We start from the raw sequence: 27,625 nt of genomic DNA, 5'->3' as shown, positions 1-27,625 counted from the left end.
GATAAGAAGGGGTTTTCATGTATTGGTAAAACACAAAACTAAGATGAAGAAAGGCGAAAAGTGCTTTTTTCTTTTGATGAAATCAGGTTACTGGCAGTGACATAGTTTGCATTCTGTCTTTGTCTCTCAGAAATCAGCCATACTAAAGTTAGATTCCATTTTAAGTGTAAGGACTGCAGTATACATGTTAGATTGTTACACTGGCTTCTGAGAGCTCAGTGATAGACATCCAAAATTCTGCATGTAGTCTGATTTAATTCCTGGTTATTGGCTGTCAAGTCAGTATTAGTTTTAGTGAATATTTGAATCTCTTAAGGTTGTAGCAAATTAAAAGCCTTTCTACAACAGGAGTTTTACTTCATGGAATCCTCTGTAGTTGTGATAACTTTTATTGGATCAGCATGAAAGTTAGATGTGAATGACATATCTTAACAAGTGATCTGTGTGGTTATGTGCAACTATGCATAATTTTCATGTTGGTTTAATAAAAGGTTTGTCGATAAGCAGGGTGAATTAACCATGACATGAGTGACATCATCTGGGGGCACCAAACAGACTCTTCTCCCCAAGCTAGTAGAACTTTTGCTGTACTGAGCATGTATGGGAGTTCCCACTCTGGCATTTCCTTGTGATCCCCCTCTTGTTTTTTTCATCCAAGCACTAGCAAGGACATGAACCTCTCTCTATATATATTTTTTCTTTTTATAACCTCATTTTTCTATCTAAAATGTTGCCTCGCTGCCTCAGCTGCCCCACATGCAGCATTTTTCAGTGCTACCTTCCAAAAAAAAAGAGATTTTTCCTCAAAATGTCAGGAAACAAAAAACCATATTAAATGGTTTTAAAAGTTATATTTGTGACAGAAAAATGTCCATTACAGATGGATGTGAGCTTTGCTGCCTTTGCCTAGGTCCTGACCATGACCAGGCTAATTGTTACAATTGTGGACAGATATGTTCCTCTGTGTAGAGAGAGCAAGGGCCTACAGAATGGAGGAATTGCACAAGGCTTGCAGAAGTCAGTCGTTCTTCATATCAAAGCGCAGCCTCGTCTGCTTCACCGGGAAGAGACTTGAGTGGGAGCTCCTCCAAAATATCTCCGCGTCGATAGAGCAGGCCGAATCCTTGGAATCGAGTAAATGCAACCGACATGCATCGAAGAAGAAGCACCGCTCCTCAGAGCACTCTACCAAAAATAGAGGTTTGAGTGCATCAGCATCATCGACACACAAAGTGGCATTGGCGATGATGAAGCATAAGACTCCATTTGCAAGGTTAAAGCACAAATCTCTGGCACAGTCAACAACAAGTCTTCTATGCACCGAGCTTCGGAACATCATTCTCAATACCTTTGGCTTCAAAAGCAATGTGGCATTATGCCATATATCTTCCCACACAATTGCACGTAAGCCAAACTAGTCTGTTAACTGGAGCAGAGGGAGATATGAATCCTCTGCCTCCTCCAAGTCCTAGAACAATCTCATCAAGTAAATTACTTGACCAAGGACTATACTTGAAACATTTAATTCCATTTGCTCTTTAGTGCCTCTCATTTCTCACTGACCTCCAATTCAAATTTTACAGACACCGGAACATTTACAGATTCTAGTTTCTGAAGAGGATCTTCCACCAGCCATACCAGGTCAGAGGGCATGTTTGCCACTTAACCAAGTAATGGAATTAGTGAAGAATTTCTTTAGTGGCTAAGGACAAGGATGGTACTTTTCATCCTCTCCTTTCCAGAATATCAACTTTAATACCATGAGAAGGAAACCCGAAATCTCCAGTTCATATGGATTACACCTTGCGGAGGCTCTGATGAGGGTTTTAACCCCAGCTTTCACTTGCAGTGAATTTTAGCCATTCAGAGGAATACACCCTTCCGAGGTGATCGAGAACTGCAGCCCTGTTACCATCTTCTATTGGCCAAAGGTTTTACTCCCGCTAGTTCCTCATGCGCCAAAACTCTGATTGAATAAGACCGATCCTGGATTTAAGAAGCCTGAACAAGCACATACTTCAGGAGAAATTTCAAATTAATTCACTCTGGATCTCAAAAATGTTATGCTCCATCCCTCCCACTGGCAGTACTGGCACTTTGTAGTGAATTCCTCCCAATATCAGTACAAAGTGCTCCCCTTTGGCCTGTCATCAGCACTGAGATTTTTCACAAAGTGCCTAGCTGTAGTAGTAGCATGTCTACAGTGACAGGGCATTCAAGTCATCCCTTACCTGAACAACTAGCTGATGACAAATTCCCAGGAAGTTGTGCTAGCCTCCCTGCAAATGATTCGTTAGGAATTCCAGGAACTACAGGAGTTGAATTTTGAAAAATCAACTCTAATTCCCTCTGAGGATCAAATTCATCAGAGAGTGGATAGATTCTCTGGAGGAGAGAGTGTTCCTTTCCTCAGATCGCGTGTCTATTCTCAGGTCACTGGTACACAAACTGCTACATACACATCAGACCTTAGTCAGAAACGTGATGGTTGCTCTGTGCCATAAGGTGGCAGTGATCACGTAGTTCCTCTAACTTACCTTCATATATGACATTTCCAGTGAGATTTTTCGGTCCCAACGGTACTAGCTGTCTTAGACCTTGACTACAAAAGTACAGATTTTGACAGACATGACAAGATCTATGCTGATGGCTATACCCATTTTTCAAGAAGGCACACAATTGCATTTCATCCATTACCAATGAATGCCTCCAAAAGAGCTTGGGGAGCCCCCCCAGGCTTCTTTTGGACTCAAGGAACTTTGTCAGTATAAGAGAAATATTTTCAAATCCATCTCCTAGAATTGAGAATAATCAGATACACTCTAGCAACATCTACTTGACTGTTCAAGGGGAGAAGCATCCTCGTTCAGTTAGACAGCAAGGTCACCATGCTCTGTATAAACGAGCAAGGAGGCAATGAGACTGGGCAACCAAACATCAAACTACTGCAAGTGAGCTACCTTCCAGGGATTTTCCAGTTCATTGACAGATTGCCTAAGCAGAGACTTTCAACCACACAAATGGTCTCTGCAACAGTCAATGCCAAATGTTCTGGGACTACTGCTTTATAATATATTTATAAATGACCTGGAAGTGGGAACAAGTGAGGTAATAACATTTGCCAATGACACAAAATTATTCAAAATTGTTAAATCACAAGAGGATTGTGAGAAATTGTAAGAGGACAATGTAAAACTGGAAAACTGGGCATGCAAATGGCAAATGAAACTTGATGTGGACAAGTGCAAAGTGATACACTTAGGGAAGAGTAACCCAAATTATGGCTACACAAGCCAAGGTTCCACATTAGGAGTCACCACTCAGGGAAAGGATATAAATGTCATCGTTGAAAATACTTTGAAATCTTCTGCTCAGTGTGCAGCAGCAGCCAAGAAAGCAAATAGAATGCCAGGGATTATTAGGAAAGGAATGGAGAATAAAACAGAGAATATCATAATGCTTCTGTATCGCTCCATGGCGCAACCTCATCTTGAGTATTGTGTTCAGTTCTGGTCACCACATCTCAAGAAAGATATAGCAGAATTAGAAAAGGTACAGAGAAGGGCAACCAAAATGATAAAGGAGATGAATCAATTCCTCTGTGAAGAAAGGCTGAAGTGGTTAGGACTCTTCTGCTTGGAGAAGAGACATCTGAGGGGAGATAAGATAAAGGTCTATAAAATAATGAGTAGAATGGAACGAGTAAACATTAATCAGTTGTTCACTCTTTCGAAAAGTACAAAGACCAGGGGACACATAATGAAGTTACTAGATAATATATTTAAAACTAATAAGAAATTATTTTTTTACTCTTATGCATAATTAAGCTCTGGAATTTGTTGCCAGAGGATGTGGTGAAAGCTTTAGTGTAGCTGTGTTTAAAAAAAAAAAAAAAAAAAAAGGTTTGGACAAGTTTCTAAAGGAAAAGTTCATTAACCCATATTTGCAGAAATCCACTGCTTATTCTTGGAATACACAGCTTGTAATCTATCTACCCTTTAGGTTCCTGTAAGGTACTTGTGACCTAGATTGGGCATTGTTGGAAACAAGATATTGGGCTTGATGGACCTTTGCTTTGACCCAATAAGGCAAGTCTTAAGTTCTTATGTTAAAAAAAAAACTGTTCAGTCTGTAAGGTCTTTCAGCGGTTGACCAGTTTGCATCAGAACAAAACAGAAAACTAGAAAACAATTGCTGTGTTTTTCACGGCAGAACAGTGCAGGAGGACGTTTTTCTACTTGACTGGAGTACAGATCTCATATATGCTTTTCCATCAATCCGACTAATATCCAGAAGAGTGCAAAAAGTGCTCAAAAACTGGGCCTGACTGATTCTGATAGCTCCAGCATGGCCCAGGCATATTTTGTTCATATATCTAATGCAGCTAACCACCAATCCTCCAGTCCATCTGGGATCAGATCCATCCTTGTTAATCCAAGAGGAAAGAGACATCCGTTTCATCCAAACCTCCCATCCCTCACTCTGATGGACTGGATATTGAACTCTCAATTGCCAGACTGCCTTATCAAAGGATGTTGAGGACATCCTAATATCCGCAAGAAAGCCATCAACAAGGAGATCCTAAAGCTTTAAATGAACAAGATTTTCCATATGATGTCAGCACCATTCCACAGACCTGTTTTCATGCAAACTAAACTGTTACTTAACTATTTATTAACTCTTCCTGCTTCAGGTCTCAGCACTTCATCAGTGAGAGTACAGCTCAGCGCTTTAGCCACTTACCATATTGAAATTGATAGTAAATCTATCTCCACTCATCCATTAGTGTCCAAATTCATGAAAGATTTGTATCAGACTAAACCTCCAATCACAAAATCTCCTGTTCCATGGGATCTAAATGTGGATCTGGCACAACTCATAGAACTGCCATTTAAACCATTGGAATTGACTTCTCTCAAGTTCCTAACATGGAAAGCAATATTCCTAGTAGCGATAACATCAGCCAGAAGTGTCCGTGAACTTCAAGCTCTAGTTCATTACTCATGCTACAAGAAGTTTTTCCACAATAGGGTACTGCTCCACACCCAATCAATATTTGTACCAGAAATGGTAGTATCTATCGATATTAATCAAGCCATCGTGCTACCTACATTTTTCCCAAGACCACATGTACATGAAGGTGAAAAAGCCCTCTACACTTTCGATTGTAAAAGGACCTTGGCTAATTACAAAAAAAGAACTCTGCCACATTATCAGGCTTCACTGCTCTTTGTGTTTATAGTTCTGACTGACTAGGCATAGCAGTGGCTAAACAAAACATTGCCAAATCGACTGGCAGATTGTATAACATATTATATCCTAGCAAGTAACCAGATCAGGCTCTTAAGGCTCATCATGTGAGAGCCATGGCTGATTCAGTAGTTTATCTACAAGCAGTACCTATCGGACATCTGCAAAGCTGCAATATGGTTGTAAGTGCACATCTTTGTCCCTTTACTGTATGGACAATCTATCAAACAGAGATAGTATATTCGGACAAGCAGTTTTGTAAGGCAGTTCACACAGTAGTGCACTCTTTATGGAGTGTTCCAGGTTGTTTTATCAGTAAGTCCCTCGTTGCAACCCTCAGCTTGCCTCTCCCCATATGTCATGGCTAATTCAACCTTGCTTATTGATGGAAAAAGCAAGTTTGCTTACCATAAACAGTGTTTTCTGTAGATAACAGGATGAATAAGCCATGCTAAATACCCACCTGCCTCCCTAGAGAATTGACTACCTAGGTAGATTTCACTCTCAAATCAATTGAGGAGGCTCACAAGGCAGTGCCCAAGTGGGAGTTCTTGCACATGCTCAGTACAGCAAAAGCTCTACTAGCTTGAAAAGAGAGGTCCATTTGGTGCCAACATCACCCACATGTCATGGTTAATTTATCCTATCTACTAAAAACACCATTTATAGTAAGAAAACATCATATATCTACTATGGAATCCAAAACCAAATAAGCCACTCACTAGGGCAAAAGTATAAATTGCAAAAAAGTGAGGGCACTCTCAGAATCAATAAAAGTTATCACGGTATGTAAAGAATTCAGTTTTACCAATGACAGATATGGTCACTAGAACTCTGCCCTGCAGAACGGAAACACATTGGAAATGAATGAAGGGAAGATTTGCTGTCTCAGGAAATTCAGTGTGTAATAAAACATGCCATAAGATGTAGTCATACCCCTCTGTGCAACAGATAAAGTCATAATACAACTCAATCTGTTTCAGGCTCAGGCTTCTAAAAGGACAGCTGCTGAAGCACTGAAAGAAGGGGAAAGCACAGACGAGTCTGATACGTCACCGGTCAAAAAACCGAAGACTTCTTATAAGTGTGCAAAATGTGGATATTCTGCAGACACCAGTATGGAATTCCAGGAACACATACCCCAGCACAAGACGGACAACTCCACCTTTCAGTGCTTGCACTGTGGCTTGTGTTACACTTCCCAGATCTCCCTGAACAGGCATCTCTTCATTGTCCACAAGGTAAAAGAGCCAGAGGAGGATGAGGAAACGGCTGTAGCGGAGGATGAAGGGAAGAGCCTTGCGAAAGAGACTATTAAGCACGAGGATCACAATGGGGAGGCAAGCACCACAGCAGAGGAAGAAAGTCCGTGGGAGTGTAAAGAGTGCCAGCAGACTTTTCAGAGTGCGGAGACCCATAGGGCTCATGTACGGACTCATGGAGCAGGCTCTGTATGCACAAAACAAAATGGGGGCTCAGAGTAACCAAATGGGGGCTGGGAAGCAGCATTCAAAAAAATGCTTCAAAGACTTTATAAATTTAATAAACTGTTTTTACTCAAAAATGGGAGGGGTACAATATAAAGGACAAAAAAGTAAACAAAAGATGGTACTCATTTTATAGAAACCTGTTTATCTTTCTGTTAAATGTTCATTTCAAACATAAATTGAAAAGTATGTTTTCCAGGCAAAAGTAAACCCCTCCACAAAAGTCAGTGGCTCCAGTCTACACTTCCATATCTGCCAGAGTAGGGAGAGATAAACAAAACCCAGAGAGCAATTCCCACCCTGAACACTCTTTAAAAGAAATACTATTGTGAAGATAAAACATGGCTGACTCTGCAACTTCAAGAATGGTTTGTTTCTTTTAACCAGCACACCTCATTTCAGGACTTTGTGTTCATCCCATATCGTGGAGTTAGTGATTCTAAAACTTTGCTACTAGCCATTAATTTTAAGATTTTTGTCTTCCAAGCATTGCCACATTTATAGCCTGAGCCGCCTGATTGACACATCCTCTCTCCTCCCCCTCATCTTCTGCTTATACGCACTTAGCCTGGCTTCTAGCAGCAATCTGTACTTATTTAAAGCACAATGTTTATGGCCTCCCACTGAGCATTTTCCATGAACACGTGACAACTGTAGATTCAGCCCCAGCCCTTTTCAAATCAGTGTTACAGAATCAACTTGTCTAATTTGGATCTTTTTTTTTTTTTTTTAAAGAGAGGCTACCTCATTCTCAGTCTAATGTATATTTCTTACTGTTCTTTTGTTTGGAATAGTTTCAGAGGCAGAAACTCATTAAATTGCCCAAGCTCTTTCCATGTCATGCAATCAGTAGTGAACCATAGGACTCTGGTCAGGCAGTATTTGTATTGCAGGAGGAATGCATAATTCGAGTCCAACGTGGGCAAGAAACACACATGTGGCTTTATCCTGGGGTCTGATTCAAACAGCTGCTGGCACAAAGAGGCAAAATATGTAGAAACCTTGAATTGACCATAGCTTATTCAGGGGATACATGAAGGTTTTGCTCTGTCTGCAGCCCAATATTCCTAATCTGGATCCAGGGGCTAGTATCTAACAGTACTATATATACAGGGGAGAAAATGGACCCAAATAAAAAAAATTTCTGAAAGACAACTCAAGAAGTCACCATGATGGTAAAATGGTATTGAATTCCTTGTGTAGATACGATACAATATGAATGAGTAACAAAGTGGAATTGCTGCTTCCATCTTTTTGGATTTGTTATCAACTAGTCTTGGCAAATAGTGTTCCTGATAACATCAGACAAGTAGAGAATTTGCTTATCCTTCCCATAGAAAAGTATTTTCACAATCCAGTGACCACTGTACTGTATTCTTACATTTTATAATTTTGCTAAGTGTCTCCCCATAAGTACTCAATTTTATAAATTACTTTTGAAATTTTTCATTTATTTAAATGTAGTCATATTGACTATTTTTTTTTTCATGTGGTTGTCTCTATTTAAGTGCAGTATGACCATGCACAATTTCTGTTTGCTTGCCATGTGGAATAGTTCCTGCTATTCGGATTGTCAGTTGAGCCAGAATTGACTTATTGTTGATGACAATGGTTAATTAATTAATTAAAACACACACACACACACACATATTCAAGGCCCTATTTATCTTCTTGCATTCAGAATCACTCACTTTTCTCTCCGTATGTTTGGATACCATTGGTCAGGACTATTTGTACTTTTTTTGATAATGTGTACAGTAGGCTAAGGAATGTTTTACCAGGTAGCCTGTGTAGAGCGCTATGAGTAGATTTACGTTATCAGGGAACTATCCCAAGCCATCACATGTATATTTAATCTGCAATGGCCTCTGTGCCTTGCTATTATGTTTACTTCAAAATATTTCAAATAAAAATGTAAAGAAATGACTTGATGTATGGTGTTATTTTGAAAACCAGTGGTTGAAACAACGCCCAGATGAAGGATATTGAGAAACCCTTCTCCAAAACTTACTACCGTACAGTCACAACTGGCTAATCTGTAAACAAATGTAACTGGAATTTCCATTTGAATTAGGCAGCACTCGGTTTAAGCCAGCCCCATAGTACACTGATACGGTTTGTTCGTTCATACTACATTTATTACAAAAACTGGAGGTGCAATGGATCACCATAAAACCACAAAAAAAGAGATAAGGTGCAACACAACTTGCTGGTCCCTTTCAAAAGTACTATCATAAAAACAGTGCTGGATAATTAGTCCACAGTGGACTCTAGACAATTTAATACAAGCTCATTTGTATAATTATTTGCCACTTAATAAATCAGTTCAAACAAATTTCTTGAAAAACTTTTATTTTTCTTTGCAGCTAAAAATGTGCAATTAAATAGCATGTCGGCTTCTGCTACCACAGAGGAGATATGTGTCTGTTGCCAGGGCCAGTGCAAAATGCCCTAGGCAAACTTTTATAGCTTTGTGCCCCCCAGCCCCATCCTAGTTCCCACACTTTCTCCATATACAATTACAAATTATGCCTTTACATTAACATTTTACAAGAAAAAGGATATTCATACAACAGAGCTATATGTATATTACATGTACATGCTCTGCTGTGGTGCCAACCAGAAAACCCCTGCAAAAATGCTAAAAAAAACCACTTGGAACCCATATGATATTAGATCTATTATAGCACATATTGAGTGTGGGCTTGGCCCTCAGAAAACCATGAGTAAACAGAATTATAAATATTGTAATTGCATTTTATTAAAATTCATTGATCACTAATGCCAGAGCTCTCTAAGCGATTACACAGCATACATAATTAATTTAAAACATTACCCTAGATATTCTCTCATGACAAAATGAGCCCTAAATTCATCAAAATGCTATAAATTTTGCATGAATAGCGCCTGTGATTTAAAAAGGGGCGTGGTTAGGGTAATTTTTCACTTACCGCAATGTGTGCAAGCTGAGAAGTGTCCAAACAGGCATTTCCTTGTTTTGGCCTGCTCAGAGAGGAAGAGAGAGACTGTTATAACCGTCAGTCGCAGATGGCTGCGACCGCGTCTACTCACGTTTTGTACTGCCCTGCTTCCCTCTCCGGGCCTGCTCGCGGCGGGGCCTAGCCTCTACTGCCACGTATCTCATGGTTCCTCATGGCGGTCTGGATGCTGCCGCCACCCATGCCAACTCAAGGCCTTCCTAGACGCGCGCATGCCACCGGGCTCTCTCTTGAAGTTGCTACAGCGGGAACCTCGGGGGCATCCCTGACTAATGACATCAATTGGTCAGGGTTCTTAAGCACCGCCTTCGCCCCCTGCTAGCCGACTTGGCAATGAGTTCCATCGCTACTCTACTAGCTACTGTCTCCTTGGACCTGTGGTGGCTGTCTTGGACCCTTCTTGGACTCTGGATCCTGGCTCAGGTCCTTGCTCTTCGGAGACCTGCGTGTGCTGTCTCCAGAGACTCATCTCCTGGCTTCCCCTGCTCCTCTGGCTAGCCCTGCGCCTTCCAAGAGTCCTACCCGCCGGCTTCCCGCTCCTCGGGGTTGCCTCTGGGAACGCTCTCACCACTTGGGAGACCTATCTCCTTGCTTCCCCGTTCCTCGGGGCAGTGCCTATGTTCTAGACCAGAGACTGTCTGCGCTTCCCCGCTCCTCGGGGCAGTGCCTACATTCAAACACCAGTGATTACTGGCATTTCCCCCGCTTCTCGGGGTTTGTCTATGTCATTACCTGGAGACCCGACTCTGGCTTCCCCGCTCCGTGGGTTAGCCTTAGTCATTGCATCAGTACCGTCCTCGCTAAGCAGCTCCGCCCCTCGAGGTTGCCTCTGCAGTATACCTCATGCACTTCCTACCTCGTGCTCCCGCTCCGTGGGCCTGCCTAGTGCCACCCTCTCGGAGGTCTCTGCCCAGGTACTGCTCTCCGGCCTAACCAGCTTACTGTGGGGTTCCTCACTGCTGCTCTCACCCCGCTCCTCGGGACCTCCCCACAGATTCTCTTCCAGAGCTCCTGCTGTTCCTGATCTCACCCCAATGGTATGGACCTGTGGTAACAACTTTCACCTCGGGCCAAGGGTCCACGAAAACCACAAACCATAACAGAGACTCTCTATAAGGCTCTCATAGTAGTCAATTATTTATACCACTATAGGAGGGTCATCTAGTAACTCGAGGTGATGTTTTGATGGTGGATTAGGGTTTTGGGGCCAGTTTACAGTCAGACGTACAAACAGCACAGTACACAGATACACAAAGATGAGATTTGTACAATGTTCTCTTGCCCTATCTTGATTCATCTCTACCATGGTACTATACCAACAAGAACAATTTAAATAGTGTTTTAAATGATTTTGTACATTTCCACCATCCTTAATGCTGCCAGTAAAGTGTTCCAAATAGTAGGTGCTGTTATGGAGACTGCACATTCTCTTGTGATTGATAGTCATGATAGCCTGATTTGATGGTATTTCAAGCAGCCCTCCTCTTTCCTGAGATCTTAAATTTCTTGTTGGGTTGAATAAATACACAAGAAGAAATTTATCCAAGGCAGCGACCTGGTACAGAGTAGCTTATAAGTTATTAGTGCCACTCTGAATTGGACATGATATTGAATGAGTAGCCATTGGAGCTGCATAAGGATTGGTGTAATATGCTCATTATGGTTTTTTCCACAATTCAAATGAGCTGTGGCATTTAACAGTAGCTGTAAGGCCTTAAGCAGGGATGCTGGCAAACCCAATATATCATCTATAATGGGAAGCACAGATGCCTGAACCACTACTTTAAAGTCTTTGAGATTCCAACAGTGTTCTTAAACTACAGAGTGCTGTAAGTAAACCTCCCATACTAAAACAGCACTAACTGCCATTTCCTAGCGTGTAGCAGATGGACTCAGGACCAATGGGTATAGTGTGCTCCTGATAGCAGTTGGAGACGGAGTCAGATTTCAGTCTGATGTCAGCAGTTTGGCACTCTACACACGCACAGCGTTAGGAAATTTTCTTACCTCGTACCTCTACAAGACGAGCCCCGCTCTCCTGCGGTGATACCTAAGGGTCCCTCCCCCAGTCGAGAATTCCTGAGGTGATTTCCGAGATCCCTCAGAGGTAAGCCTCAGTCCGGTAGCCAGTTCCCGGCGTGGACTTAGCCCCCAGGAACAGGAGTGGCTGAAAGGCAGCAGGTGCAATACTGAGCACGGCGGTGAAGGTATTCCCCTCTCCCCCACAGCCTGAGACCGCCCGGCACGAGACTGGGAAGAGCCGAGACAAGGTAAGGTAGAAAACTTTTCTTAAAGACTCCGGTCTCCGAGACTCGAATAGCCGCACAGATCGCCCTCCGGTGTCTGTCCCATCGGGTTGAACAGCCCTGTCTGGGCTAGACCCCAATTCGGTACGAGGGTCCTCCCTTGTGGAGACCCTCCAGGGGGGCCGCCATCTTGCTCGTGTGGCGCCAGCGCCATCTCCCCCCTTGATCACCATATTGTGGCTGCTATACTCCTTATGTAGAAACTGCATGCTAGCAGAATACCTCATCTCAGTCATCCATACAGAAAAAAGAAATAAAGAATTACAGGGCTTCTGGGTATAACATAAGAACATAAGAAATTGCCATGCTGGGTCAGACCAAGGGTCCATCAAGCCCAGCATCCTGTTTCCAACAGAGGCCAAAACCAGGCCACAAGAACCTGGCAATTACCCAAATACTAAAAAGAACACATGCTACTGATGCAATTAATAGCAGTGGCTATTCCCTAAGTATTATTGATTATTAGCCATTAATGGACTTCTCCTCCAAGAACTTATCCAAACCTTTTTTGAACCCAGCTACACTAACTGCACTAACCACCTCCTCCGGCAACAAATTCCAGAGCTTTATTGTGCGTTGAGTGAAAAAGAATTTTCTCCGATTAGTCTTAAATGTGTTACTTGCTAACTTCATGGAATGCCCCCTAGTCCTTCTATTATTTGAAAGTGTAAATAACCAAGTCACATCTACTCGTTCAAGACCTCTCATGATCTTAAAGACCTCTATCATATCCCCCCTCAGCCATCTCTTCTCCAAGCTGAACAGCCCTAACCTCTTCAGCCTTTCCTCATAGGGGAGCTGTTCCATCCCCTTTATCATTTTGGTTGCCCTTCTCTGTACCTTCTCCATCGCAACTATATCTTTTTTGAGATGTGGCGACCAGAATTGTACATAGTATTCAAGGTGCGGTCTCACCATGGAGCGATACAGAGGCATTATGACATTATCCGTTCTATTAACCATTCCCTTCCTAATAATTCCTAACATTCTATTTGCTTTTTTGACTGCTGCAGCACACTGAGCCGACGATTTTAAAGTATTATCCACTATGATGCCTAGATCTTTTTCCTGGGTGGTAGCTCCTAATACGGAACCTAACATCGTGTAACTACAGCATAGGTTATTTTTCCCTATATGCAACACCTTGCACTTGTCCACATTAAATTTCATCTGCCATTTGGATGCCCAATCTTCCAGTCTTGCAAGGTCTTCCTGTAATGTATCACAATCTGGTTGTGATTTAACTACTCTGAATAATTTTGTATCATCCGCAAATTTGATAACCTCACTCATCGTATTCCTTTCCAGATCATTTATATATATATATATTGAAAAGCACCGGTCCAAGTACAGATCCCTGAGGCACTCCACTGTTTACCCTTTTCCACTGAGAAAATTGACTATTTAATCCTACTCTCTGTTTCCTGTCTTTTAACCAGTTTGTAATCCACGAAAGGACATTGCCTCCTATCCCATGACTTTTTAGTTTTCGTAGAAGCCTCTCATGAGGGACTTTGTCAAACGCCTTCTGAAAATCCAAATACACTACATCTACCAGTTCACCTTTATCCACATGTTTATTAACCCCTTCAAAAAAATGAGATCCCTCATCTTCCAGGTTCACAGTGATTTCGTTCAGTTCGTCTGAGTCATCACCCCTGAAAACCATCTCCAGAACTGGTATCTCCCCAACATCCTCATTAGTAAACACGGAGGCAAAGAATTCATTTAGTCTTTCTGCAATGGCCTTATCTTCCCTAAGAGCCCCTTTAACCCCTTTGTCATCTAATGATCCAACCGACTCCCTCACAGGTTTCTTGCTTTGGATATATTTAAAAACGTTTTTATTATGAGTTTTTGCCTCTATGGCCAACTTCATTTCAAATTCTCTCTTCGCCTGTCTTATCAATGTTTTACACTTACCTAGACAATGCTTATGTTTTATCCTATTTTCTTCAGACATCATCAGGGTCAGCAGCTTGAATGGGCAGCTCTGAAGCCCTCCTTCCTAAATCGGGCAGCATCTTCTGCCCGACTGGCCCTCCGGAGTCCCGAACGGAGCCATAGAGATGCGCGCAATGAAAAGCCATGCGACCGCTGGACTTTTGAGCTGGTCCGGCGGCAAGGAGGTGCGATATGTGCCATGGGGAATACACGCGGCCTCCCGGGGACAAGAAGCAGTGCTTCTAAGATGGTGTCCGCGGCTGACGGCGTCAAACAGCTCGCGGCAATCTCGAGGAGGCGCTCCAAATCTCTGCAAGTGTCTCTGCAGCAATAGATGACCAGCTGATCAAGATTCAAGCGTCCATGGAGGAAATAAAAAGCACGGTTGAAGGGCAAGCCAGACGGATTGACATGGCGGAGCAGCGCAATTCTGATCAGGAGGACAGACTGGCTACAACTGAAAGGCAAGTCCAAGTTTTAAATGCACAACAGGCCACTTTCCTAGAAAGGCTGGAAGACCAGGAAATAGAAACAGGCGGAATAATGTAAAAATAATAGGACTACCAGAGTCTATACCCGACCGTGACCTCTATGAATCTATAGAAACCTGGCTTCCTGATCAGTTAGGCCACAGCCAAAGTACTATATGTTTTAAAAGTTGTGGTTAAGCTCCTGGCTGTGTTTAGCACCATTATTTTCTATCTACTATGTTCTTGCCGTTAGTTGTGGTTCCGGGGGGGGGGGGGGGGGGGGGGGGGGGGGGTGGGGGGGGGTAGAGGAAGGGCCTGTGTGTCCCAGTGTTGGAGGGACTCACTGGCACCTTGAGCCTCTTGGAGCAAAGTGTATGAATATCATTTGTGTGCTAGTTTGTGTGATGGGTGTCTGTGAATGTATGTGGGGTGGATGGAGAGGGGAAAGGGGGTTCTAAGCTGAGACCAATTGGAGAATCGTTGAATACTTACAGATTTTGTAATGAATGGATATTCGCCTATGCAGCCCAAAGCTCAGGCTGGGGAGCTTCGGGCCCTTTCATTGTTCACAGACCTCAAGTTAATTTGACAAGGGGGTTGGAACCCACCTAGACATCTGAAATGGCCACAATTAAGATTACTTCACTAAATATGGACGGTATACATTTGCCAATTAAAAGAAAGAAACTACTATCCATGTTTCGGTGACTACGGTCTCAGGTGGTATTCTTACAGGAGACCTACTTGACAGACGCGGAACATGCTAAGCTAAAAAGAGAATGGGTGGGTAGCTGTTATTACTCCTCCTACACCTCTCAAAAGAGAGGAGTAGCGATCCTGTTCCATAAACAATTGGCATTTCAGCTAGAAAAGGTGTGGCAAGATACGGAAGGCCGCTATGTCATTGCTACAGGACTGTTACACCAATAAAGGATTGCATTTTGCAATGTTTACGCCCCAAATTCCTACTCTCATGAATTTTTTACCAACATAGTGGGCATCTTGGCAAATTTGTGTAACTGCGCTTTGGTGGTGGGTGGTGATTTTAACACTGTCATGGCCAAGTTCTTATGGCCTGGATTGGCCACTGTTGGAAACAGGATGCTGGGCTTGATGGATCCTTGGTCTGACCCAGTATGGCATGTCTTATGGATAAATACCTTAATTGCAAACCGCCACGGCTAAGGGGTAACAAGGATCAACATATGGGAGTGAACTTTGTAAGGAACTCAATTTGCTTGATATATGGCAGGTGCTACACCCCGGGGAGCAAGATTTCACATTTCTTTCACACCCCCACCTTTCTTACTCTCATTTAGACTATTTCTTATTTTCTGACACGCTGTTCTGTCAGACAAAAGCGGCTACCATAGGCACTATGACACTATCAGATCACGCACCCATATCGGTCAGCCTAGAGGTGGGAAGATCACAGAGGGCGGCTTTCTCGTGGCACATGCCCCCGGATCTAATCTTAGACAAAACTTTGCAGGCCTATCTACAGGCGAATTGGGAAGAATATGTCCGGCTAAATACCATTCCAGATATCAGTCCGAATACCTTGTGGGCTGCGGGGAAGGCAGTGATGAGGGGCAGTATAATTGCGTATGTAGCTACAAGGAATAAAAAAACGTAACGCCAAAATACTGCGCCTAACGGCTGAACTGAAAAAGGCCCAATTGAAACACATATCAGACATGTTTGACTCTAGTAAAATGGAGGCAGATCGTATACGAGTAGCTTTTAATTCTTTATTGCATCAACGGGCTTCAAAATCGCTAAGATATTATAAATACTAGCTATATAAACAAGGAAACAAACCCAGTAAGTTGCTGGCTAACTTAGTGAGAGCTAGAGACCCAAAATCCATTATAGCAGGCGTTAGGGGTAAAGATGGCACCTGCAAAACTTCTATAGAGGACATCACGTCCAGCTTTTTTTTTTTAAGAGTATTATAAAACCCTCTACCATACAAAACCTAGAAACGGGGAAGCTTCGGATGTCTTTTTCCAGAATTTCTCTTGGTCAAAGATAAGTAAGGATCAACTGGAGAAACTGAATGCCCCCATTAAAGACAGACACATCTATGCGGTAATACAAGGTTTGAAGCTTGGCAAAGCGGCTGGGTAAGATGGCCTTAGTAATGAATTTTATAAAATACTAAAATTTACCCTCCTGCCGACTCTACTCTCTTACTATAATAGTATCATCGCCAGCAAATTCATACACACGTCAGAAAATCAATCTATGATTGTCCTCATACCGAAAAAGGGAAGGACCCCTATGACGTTGGATCATATCGGCCAATTTCACTAATTGACGTAGACATAAAATTTTTTGTGGCTGTTCTGGCAGCCAGATTGAATGCTATACTTCCCACAATGAGACACCCAGACCAAAAGGGGTTTGATAAGGGAAGACAAGGGGTGCAAAATGTGCGAAGAATACTAGCTGCTCTCAGCTACCATCCCCAGGATTCTAAGTTTAGACGCAGAAAAAGCATTTGACTCCATGTCCTGGGACTACTTGTTCTGGTTCCTCCAAAGATATGGGTTTGAAGGAGATTTCATGCAATGGTTAGAGGTGCTTTATCATAATCCTAGTGCCTGACTATTAATCAATGGTTTGCTATCCATGCCTTTCTCCCTGCACTGTGGGGTGTGCCAGGGATGTTCGCTCTCTCCTTTGCTATTTGTTCTAGAGATAGAACCCCTAGCTGTGAAACTTAGAAGTGACAAGGAGTTTTGGGGGCTAAGCATTGGAAATCATTTGCTAAAAGTGGCAATGTTTGCTGATATTTTTTTGTTTGTGGGTCACCCACGGGGGAGCATCCCCGCCATAGTTTCGCTTTTTTCCCAATTCCAAGATATAGCGGGTTTACGTATAAATTTCTCCAAGTCTGAGGCGCTAGCCTTAGACCTGCAGCTGCAGGCAACCTGGTCCGGAGTTTTTCCCTTTTCCTGGGCCCTGGGAAACTTTAAATATCTGGGAGTTTGAATACCTAGAGACCTAACCGCTCTTTATGAACTTGAATATACAGGAAACGATACGAATATAGGAGCCCAGCTGATGGCCTGGCATTCGCTCCCCCTGACATTTTTCGAGCACTGTGCTCTCCTGAAAATGGTGATTGTCCCTAAACTACTGTACAAGCTGTACATGCTCCCTAGCTGGTTGTTCAATGCAGATTTGAAGTGGCTACAGTCAGCTTTTCAAAAGTTTTTGTGGGCAGGAGAGAAGGCACGAATAAAGTATCAGACTCTTGAATGCCTCAAGGACATGGGAGGTCTTGGACGTCCAGATTTTTGACTGTACAATGTTGCCTGCCAGATGCACTTTGTGGAGAATGGCTTCTTGACTCTTATTCTTATTGCAAGGAGGGCTTGATAGCGAGTATGACCATTCCATGGTCCCCCTTATATCTTCTACAGGCACACCCCATAATACTTCAGAATATGGACATTCCAAAAGTTTTGCTTTACCCATGCTGGCGTGCTTGGAGGTGGCTATGAAGTCAAAGAAACATGGAGGGCTCTCATTCTCTGCTATTACCGTTAGTGGGCAACAAGGACTTTACGCCCGGACATAGCTGTAGTGCCATATTTAATGCATGGGCTCGCAATGGACTGCCATTGATCTTTCATCTGTATGAGGAGGAAGCCCCAGTCATGCAGGATTTTGCCACCATAGCCCAAAAATATCGGATACCAACGTGACACTTCTTTGCTTACTTGCAAGTGCAACACTAGCTACAATCTTTTCATTGGACAAGGGGAGTGCTTCAGCAAGAATCCTCTTTCGCCAAGAGTATATTTGATACTGCCTACTCCCACAATTCTATAAAAGGATGGAGCACCATGAGCAAACATTCTGCAGCATCACATCACCTGGACTCACTCACTTCTTATTGGTCTGCTGTGTGGCAGGAGCCGATTATAAAATCCTATTTACAGCTCTGTTTTAAGACTTTGCATGGTCACATCCCCGATCTAGGGCTGCGGGAACTGCAGTTTCAGATCCTACATCATACAATGTGCGATGATGTTCGCAGATTCAAAATGGGCCGATTACCATTGCCGTTGTGCATCAAATGTGCATGAGAGGAAGGCACGATGACATATTGGCTCTTTACCTGCCCGCGTCTCGAGCCCTTTTGGTCTACAGTGTTAGAGTTTACTGTGAGGTGCATTAATAAACAATTTCCAAAGTCGGGCAAACTCATGTCAGGTCTGAAAAAGGTCCTGACACCATATATAAATTCACATGACCGATTCAGACGATTTACTATTCTTTTAGCATGCCATACAATTCTTGCAGATTGGATTTGACTCCCTTACACTACCTCAAGTGGCAGCATGCCACCATCAGATGGCAATTGCACGTGCGGGGACAGGAAACCAGATAAGAGGTACTGTGAAAGCTGATCCATGTGCTATAATCTCTTGCCTGCAGACATAGAAACCGGACTGCTTGCGGTCGGCTATCAACCAAATTGGATATAGTTGGTGATATTGCTGCCTGGACTTATGCTGGAATGCAACTCTTACTTATGAAACAGGTTCTAGCCTAAGCACAGTGGGGCTGTCTGGAGATGTAGAGGTTACCCTACGTTTGTTTTTCAATACATTATAACAGGCTTCTTATGTTTATACGCTCAGCAAAGGCTCTTTGGTCTCAGGGGGAAAGGGGATGGGGTAGGGTGGGGATGAATGGGTTGTATGGGTTTGAAAGGACTGAATAACTGGATGAATGATTGCTCAGTGCGTAAGACTGGGGATGGGAGTTTGAATTTATAAAATGAAGATTTGCACTGCGGTTTATGAGGCTTAGTATCATGAAGGGCATAGCCGCAGGCTTAGTTCCTGTGGTGGATCATTTCTTGCCTCTCTCACTAGCCACACATTTTGTAAGTTTGTGTTTTGATTATGTATTGCACGTCTTCTCAATAAAAATGATTTTGACAAAAAAAAAGGAATTACAGAATAAAGAGATCATAACCTAGAAATAGAAACATGGAAACTGAAGAGAAAATGACAAGCCAGACTATGTATGCAGTGCAACAATGGAACAAAAGAAACCTCAAATCCAAACTCGCTCACTCCACATTCCATAAAAATGCTAATTTCCAAAATAGCAGTTTTGCCAATAAATACAAGAACATATCACATCAAAAACCAATTTCTCATATAAATTAATCAAAAGATATTGTAACATCAAAATATATCTAAATGACAAAAGAGATAAATAACTACAGCATAGTGAAGTTCTTATGTTACTAAACAGTAATGTTCATATATATCAGTACCTTTTCATGTTTATCAATATCTTTACTTCAAATGAATACTGATATTTGCATACCCAATAATATTCACATTCCCATGAAGCTATTTATGTGAACCTTACTGTCCTTTTCATGTGTATCTACTCCTTTTTTTATCTTTTTTATCAACTGCTAGTAATATTCACATGTGAACATGAGATTGTGAATAAACATTGGTAACATTGGGCAACGTTGACACATTGGACATGTGAATATTACCAGTCAGGGGAATCTCCTGTGGAAGTCCCATAATAATTGTGAGGCTTGGTTAAAAGCTGGCTCCCAGGAATTCTCTTCAGGGCCAAAGTTCTTCCAGCATATTACTGGATTTGGTTTCTGACTGTCCTGGAAGATCTCTTTGACTTCATACTGGATGTCATCTTCAGCTGTTATTTCAGCAGGCTCGAGGGGTTGGGCTGGCTGGCCGGCCAAGAAAAGATGGCTGATTTCAACAAAGATACATGGAAGACATCGTGAATCCAAAAAGTTGGGGGTAACTACTTTACTGGCCCTATTTGTTGTATGTCAGGGATTAAACTCACAAATCTTGGGGCAAACTTCAGCGAAGGGTTTTTGAGGCATATGTTTTTCATACTAAGCCATAGCAGGACCCCAGGCCAGAGTTGAGGTTCCGGGCAATGTTTCTTGTCCACCTGCCTTTTAAAACATGCTGCCCCTTGTTCCAGCATCTTTTGCCAGAGGTCCTGAAGTTCATGTCCCATTACATTAGCTGTGGGGCAGGTGACAGAACCGGGACAGGTTTAGGTGTGCAAGGGTGGTGGTCAAACACCACATAGAAAAGTGAGGACCCAGTTGAGAGCAAGAATCCAAGGGTACACTGGGGTCAGAACAGGCTGGAGACACCGGGACAGCCCAAGGGTCAGGTCATTCAGCAAATAAGTGGCCGGGTGCAAGGCAAGAGGTCGGGTCCAGGCAGCAGGCAAACGTGGTCAGGACCAAAGCAAGAGATTAGTATCAGGAAATTAGGCCAAGGATGGATGAAGACGCAAACACTGAACAAGACAGATAGGGCAAGGCTAGATGAGACAGGTTGGGTTAGGCAAGGTCACAATGAACAATCCAGGCTTCGAGCTCCACAGCCCCAGCTTTGCAGTAGAAGAGGGCTAGAAGACTCATTTGCATACTGCTCCCAGCATTCCCCAGGAGAGGACTCCAGAGGTCACAATGAGCAATCCAGGCTTTGAACTCCATAGCCCCAGCTTCCAGAAGCCCTGCATCTCAAATCTTTCAGTCCTTTGAGTGAAGATCAACTTTACGGTGGTTGAAGAGGATTGGTAAGTATAGCTTTGGAAATTCTTAGGACTTAAAAAAAGGTTTGGGGAGAGGTTTAATAGTGGGATATATTCTTTAGAGTTTGTGTGTGTCTGAAATAATAAGCAAGCCAGAGGGAGTTAATTCTAGTGTCTACCTTTCCCTCTCATCCACCCCTAACTCAACCCTTGATTTTTAGGCAAGAGACACTTTCTCATTAAAAATAAATCAGGCGCTTATCTAAATCATACTATTGCACCAGCCCTTATTGAGAGTTTAATCATCCCCTTGTAGGTCACTAGAGGATTAAATTTATAGGTGTATTAACTAATTAAAGTACTCTAATTCCAACTCCCTTAGCAATCTAAAGTTAGGTACTCAACAAAATTAAGAGGAAGGCAGCAGTCCAGCAGCAAGAGGGGGGCTTTCCAGTCTTTTGCATCGAGTGTCACATGTATGATTTTTTTTACCTGCCGGTGAGAGATTGTATGTGTGCCCCCAGTGCAAAGAACTCCTGGCTCTCAGAGAACAAGCCCAATCTTTGGAGGCTAAAGTGGCAGACCTGGAGGAGCTGAACAGACAGAGAGGTATAAGAACATGCCATACTGGGTCAGACCAAGGGTCCATCAAGCCCAGCATCCTGTTTCCAACAGTAGCCAATCCAGGCCATAAGAACTTGGCAAGTGCCCAAAAACTAAGTCCATTCCATGTTACCGTTGCTAGTAATAGCAGTGGCTATTTTCTAAGTCAACTCAATTAATAGCAGGTAATGGACTTTTCCAAGAACTTATCCAATTCTTTTTTAAACACAGTTATATTAACTGCACTAACCACATCCTCTGGCAACAAATTCCAGAGTTTAATTGTGCGCTGAGTGAAAAAGAACTTTCTCCAATTAGTTTTAAATGTGCCACATGCTAACTTCATGGAGTGCCCCCTAGTCTTTCTATTATCCGAAAGAGTAAATAACCGATTCACATCTACCCATTCTAGACCTCTCATGATTTTAAACACGTCTATCATATCCCCCCTCAGCTGTCTCTTCTCCAGGCTGAAAAGTCCTAACCTCTTTAGTCTTTCCTCATAGGGGAGCTGTTCCATTCCCCTGATCATTTTGGTAGCCCTTCTCTGTACCTTCTCCATCGCAATTATATCTTTTTTGAGATGCGGCGACCAGAATTGTACACAGTATTCAAGTTGCGGTCTCACCATGGAGCGATACAGAGGCATTATGACATTTTCCGTTTTATTCACCATTCCTTTTCTAATAATTGCCAACATTCTGTTTGCTTTTTTGAGTGCCGCAGCACACTGAACCGATGATTTCAATGTGTTATCCACTATGACACCTAGATCTCTTTCTTGAGTTGTAGCACCTAATATGGAACCTAACATTGTGTAACTATAGCATGGGTTATTTTTCCCTATGTGCATCACCTTGCACTTATCCACATTAAATTTCATCTGCCATTTCGATGCCCAATTTTCCAGTCAAGACAAGGCCTGCAGCTCAGAAATTCGAGACGCTGAACATATAACCACCAGGAACACAGTCTTCAGGGTCAACAACCGTAAGGAAAGGTTACACAGTGGTTGAAACATAGGGCCTGCCAAAAAATCCAGCACCAAGTTAAGACTCCACAGTGGAACCGGTAACCTCAAGGGATGCCTAAGATGCTTCACTCCCTTCCAAAAAACGGGCCACATCAGGATGAGACAACAATGAAACACCATTTACCAGGCCTCTGAAACAGGCAAGTGCCACATCCTGAACCTTTAAGAAATAAAGGGCCAATCCTATACAATACCCATCCTGCAAAAAATCCAGAATGAGAGGGATTTTAACTGAATGAGGGAGAACACCCTACTCCTCGCAACAGGCCTCAAAAACTCTCCAAACCCGCACATAAACCAAGGAAGTGGAGAACTTGTGAGCGCAGAGTAAGGTGGCAATCACTGCAGAGGAATAACCACACTTTAACAGGCGAGTCCTTTCAAGGGCCAAACCATAAGAAAGAACAGAGTTGGATCCTCATGAAGAACCAGTCCCTAATGCAACAGATCCATGTGCAGCAGAAGTCGAAGGGGGTCTCCACCACAAGTCTTTGCAAATCTGCATGCTATGGATGTCTGGGCCAGTCCAATGGCACCAGGAGTATTAGCTCCCTATAGCCTTCGATCCACCGAATTATCCTGCCCAGCAAGGGCCAAGGAGGAAAGGCATCAAGCAATCTGTCTTCTGGCCAGACCTGTACGAGAACATCTCTTCCCAGGGACCATGGATCTCTCCTGCAACTGATGAACTGAGGAACCTTTGCATTGTGAAGTCACCAGCAGTTCTAGGAACGAAAGGCTCCAGTGATCTACTATCAGCTGAAATGTCTCAGCTAACAACACACACTCTTATAGGTCCAGACTCTCCCTGCTGAGTCTGCTCTTCTGTTGTCTTTTCCTGCAGTGTAAGAGGCCAAGGTTATCTGCAGATGACCTTCCATCCATTTCATAAGCTACTTTATTCCTGCGACCCTTGCTGGCTCTTGGTTCCTCCCTGGCGATTGATGTACAACACAGTTGTTGCGTTGTCCGACATCAGGAGAACAGCTTGATCCTACAGTCTGTGGCTGAGCTGCTAGTATGCCAACCATACCATCCGGGTTTACAAGTGAATGATGTGCCAGCAAAATTCTTTGTAATTCCAACACCCTTGGGCCATTAACTCCAGACAGTGAGACCCCAACCCATGGAGTATCGCATCTGTCATGAGTACCAACCAGGTCGGAGAGGACAAGGGAACTCCCTTTCTCAGATGATCCTCCTGCAATCACCACTGGAGGTGGGAGCAGATTTCCATCGGCAAGTGAAGCAGAACTGCATAGTTCTGAGACTGTGGATTCCAAGGAGATAGCAGCGAGCGCTGAAGAGGACATATATGCACCCTTGCTCCTGACACCACTTCCAGGGTAGCCTCCATCAAGCCGCCGATAGGACCACACCGTCGGGTGTATGGTGTTCACCATCTGACATACTTGAGACATCAATTTCTGGATCTGAACTTCAGTAGGAAAACTCTGTCCTGTCCCGTGTCGAACCCAACCCCCAGCTCCTCCATCTGCGATGGCTGAAGATTGCTCTTGGTCAGGTTCATTTCCCAACTGAGCTCCTGCAATAACGAGATCACCTTGTGTGTCACCAGGCAGCGCTCTTCCTCAGACCTAATTCAAATTAGCCAGTCGTCCAAGTACGGGTGTACCACCATTCCTTCTTTCTACAACATTGCCGCTACTCCCCCCATAAGCTTGGAAAATGTTCTGGGTGCGGTGACTAGACCAAAGGGCAGTGCCTGAAACTGTTAATGGTGCCCCAACACCACACAGCGTAGAAAGCAGAGTTCCAATCGGATGGGAATATGAAGGTAAGCTTCTGACAGATCCAAGGACCTCAGAAATTCCCCCAACTGTATTACCATTATCACAGAGTGTAAGGCTGCTATCCGATAATGTCACCTTCAACTGATGATTCACCCTCTTGAGATCCAAGATGGAACGAAAGGTGCCCTCCTTCTTGGGCACCACAAAATAAATGGAATATCGCCCCATACTTTCTTAAGACGTTGGTGCCTGAACCATAGCCCTCAGCCTAGAAGCCTTTGAAGAGTGAACTCCACTGCCTGCTGCTTCCCTGGGGCAAGGCAAGGGGACACCATGAATACATACTGAGGAATACTGTGAAATTCCAGTGCTATCCTTCTTGTATCACCTCCAGGACCCACTGGTCTGACATGATCTTGACCCACCTCAGATAAAAGAGAGAGAGATGTCCCCCCATTTCCTGTTCCGGAAAGAGGGGGAACAAACCTTCAGCGGGAAGGTCTGCCACCCAAGCCCCCTCCTCTCTTGGGTTGGCAGGGATGAAAGGGCCTCTCCGAAAGGCTGCGTCTACTGAAAGGTCATCCCTCTGTAGGGATGAAAATGCCTTGAACCCCAGAAATGGCCCCTCATATGAAAGGGGCAATGTAACTGCTTCTTATCCCCTGGCAAGGGAAGAACCGGAAACTTCCCCCTTACTGACAAGTTTCTCCAACTTGCTCCCAAACAAGAGCGAGCCTTTAAAGGGCATCTTGGTAAGATTAAGCAGCTGACGCAGCCTCCAACTCTAATTTCACAACCAGAGTTGAGGTCTCATCACCTCCACCATCTGCTGAAGACAGAGAAAATTACTGAGGGCCTGCAGGTGCCACTTTGTGTGCTGTGGCAGTGTTAGCAAAAGTTTCTCGGTCTCCATCTGCTGGAAGGGAGGGGAGGCAAAACCCAGGAGCCTGGACTGATCTGGGTACCTACAGGGAAAAGTGATCATTACCCCCCCCCCCCCCCCCCCCATGCTAAAAGAAGTCCCCAGCCCCCTTTTTTCCAAGTTGCCCCGTAAACTGCAAGATCTGCATAGTGCCGGCAGCTTCCCTGGTAAAAGAAACATTTTGTCCAGCAGAACGTGCCTCAAATTTGGTGTAACGAACACCGTATCTTCGAACAACTTTATTGGCATGACAACTTGTACATAAGTTGCCAAGTACTGCAAAAGAGAAAGGAAAATAGAAAAAACATTACATTAAAGGTAATGATTATAAAAAGACAGGGTCCACCCCTTTCTCCCCATTGCTCCGAGAAGCGGCCGGACGGGGACGAAAGCCCCGGGAGCAGGCTACTTGATTTGCCTGACCGTGTCTGGGAAACCGGTGACTAATAAAGTTATTGATGGGTGCTTGTCGTGCCGGAAGTGGCTGGGGCGGAAGTGTGGATGCTGCAGAGTGGGGAGCCGGTGGTTTTTCCGGCCTCTCTCGTTTATTTCCTGTGTTTGTTGTTCGCCTTGTCGCTCGTTGCTGGCGCTTCCAGGTCCGGAAGATGTTGTCCTTTGATTTTTTGGACGATGTTCGGCGGATGAACAAGCGGCAGGTGAGGGAGGGAGGGAACGCAGGGTGTCGGGCTGATCTCAGCCATTAATTCCTCTCTTCCTTCCACCTCCTACTAACCAGCCCCTCATCCCTTCTTGCAGGTAACCGCTTCCCATGTGGTCTCCTCGCCCCTTCTCCCTGCAGGCTATCATCAAGTTGTTACTAAATAAATACCTTTTCCTCTGTTGATAATCAGCCATTTCTTGCATATTTATGCCTTCCTAAATATCTAATAAAGCTACTGAGCTGATGTATTACTTTGGCAGGACGTACAAATTGCCAAGCTAGTAAAGTTTTTTGAGTCTGTAGGGATTTCCATCTAAATTTTCTTGACTTTACCCTGCACTCAAGTTAGTCAGGCCTGTGAGCTGAGCAGAGGAGGTTGACAGGGAATGTTGCAATGTGCTAGTAAGAACCTGGAAGCTAACACATGAATAGTTCCAGTAGGTTTATCTGTAGCTGATGATCATGCAGCCATCAGATTGGAGCAGAGTCCCACCCATCCTCACGGATTGACAATTTATAACATTTTCATTCCTCTATTTTTTTTTTTTTAATCAGTCAGTACCCCCTGACATTCTCTCACTATGATTTCCTGCAGCCTAGTTCTACCTTTCCTCCCCATTTCCTCAATGTACAAGATGCTATCTGTTGCTCAGAAAACCCTACTGACTATGACTGGCTTATTGCATCGCTTTGCTGCATAGGATTAGATTCATGCACTGGTCATCTTCTGGCTGCATTTTCTGATGATATACTGATCATTCTTGAAAGATACTAAGGGAGGTGAGGGTCATCTATATACAGTCATGGTTAATGGTTCAATATTGGGGTGCAAAAAATAAAAGATTCAAAGGCAAGGGTACTAGAATTCAAGCAAACTTTGTTATAATGGTAGGTGGGGGTACCTCAACGAGTCATTCAGTGGATGGGAAGATAGAAATGCAGTGGGCAAAACTAAAAGATATAATAAGGGCAACCAGTCTTTTGTTAGGAAAATAAATAAAGGTATAAGGAAAAAGAGACTGCTATGGTTTTTGAAAGAAATAGCTGAAAAGGTAAGGGAAAAAAGGTTAGCATTTGTAAACTACAAGAGATTACAGAAAGAGGAAGACAAGCAACAATATCTGGAAAACTTAAGAGAAGCTGGGAAAGTAATCAGGAATGTAAACATACAAATGGAATTAAAAATAGCAGATATGATAAAAAGGGAATAAGAACTATTTTTTAGATATGTTAGTGATAGAAGAAAGGGCAAAAGTGGCATTGTGAGACTCTGAGATGAAAGGCAGGCATATTTAGAGGCTGATGAGGAAAAAGCAAAATTAACATACATTTCTGTTTGGTGTTTGTTGTGCAAGGGCCAGGAGCAGGACCACCTAAAGCAAATAAGATTGGAAGTGAGGTAAACCTCAGTTTTCAGAAAAGTGTGTTTGTGAGAGGCTAACTAAACTTAAAGTTGACAGAGCAATGGGTCTGGATTGAATGCATGTGAGGGTGTTAAGGGAACTTTCAGAAGTTCTGGCAGTTCTGTTTCTGACCTATTCAGTGCTTCTTTAGAGTCAGGAGTAATTCCTGAGGATTGAAGATGATCAGATGTGGTTCCTGTTGATAAAGTTGGACGTAATGAGG

At 43.4% G+C, this 27,625-nt stretch overlaps 1 protein-coding gene across 8 annotated transcripts in view; it reads left to right on the top strand.

Annotated features, from left to right (window-relative positions):
* LOC115074782 (signal peptidase complex catalytic subunit SEC11A) overlaps positions 1-27,625 on the top strand; it is a 189,323-nt gene that overhangs the window by 124,944 nt on the left and 36,754 nt on the right. For 5 of the 8 annotated variants that reach the window (XM_029574592.1, XM_029574596.1, XM_029574591.1 and 2 more), the window contains one exon: positions 6,234-8,663. The exons of 1 other annotated variant lie outside the window; for it this stretch is intronic. In XM_029574592.1, the coding sequence (XP_029430452.1) occupies positions 6,234-6,734 (501 nt within the window). In that variant the 3' untranslated portion in view covers positions 6,735-8,663. Of the gene's footprint in view, positions 1-6,233; positions 8,664-25,799; positions 25,995-26,071; positions 26,095-27,625 lie in introns of those variants that run through there. 2 more of the 8 variants (XM_029574598.1, XM_029574599.1) reach the window with 2 other exon arrangements.

Source organism: Rhinatrema bivittatum, chromosome 13, assembly GCF_901001135.1.
Source record: "Rhinatrema bivittatum chromosome 13, aRhiBiv1.1, whole genome shotgun sequence".
Lineage (NCBI taxonomy): Eukaryota > Metazoa > Chordata > Amphibia > Gymnophiona > Rhinatrematidae > Rhinatrema > Rhinatrema bivittatum.
Note: the sequence above shows the minus strand (reverse complement) of the source record. Positions and strands in the feature narration are given on the sequence as shown.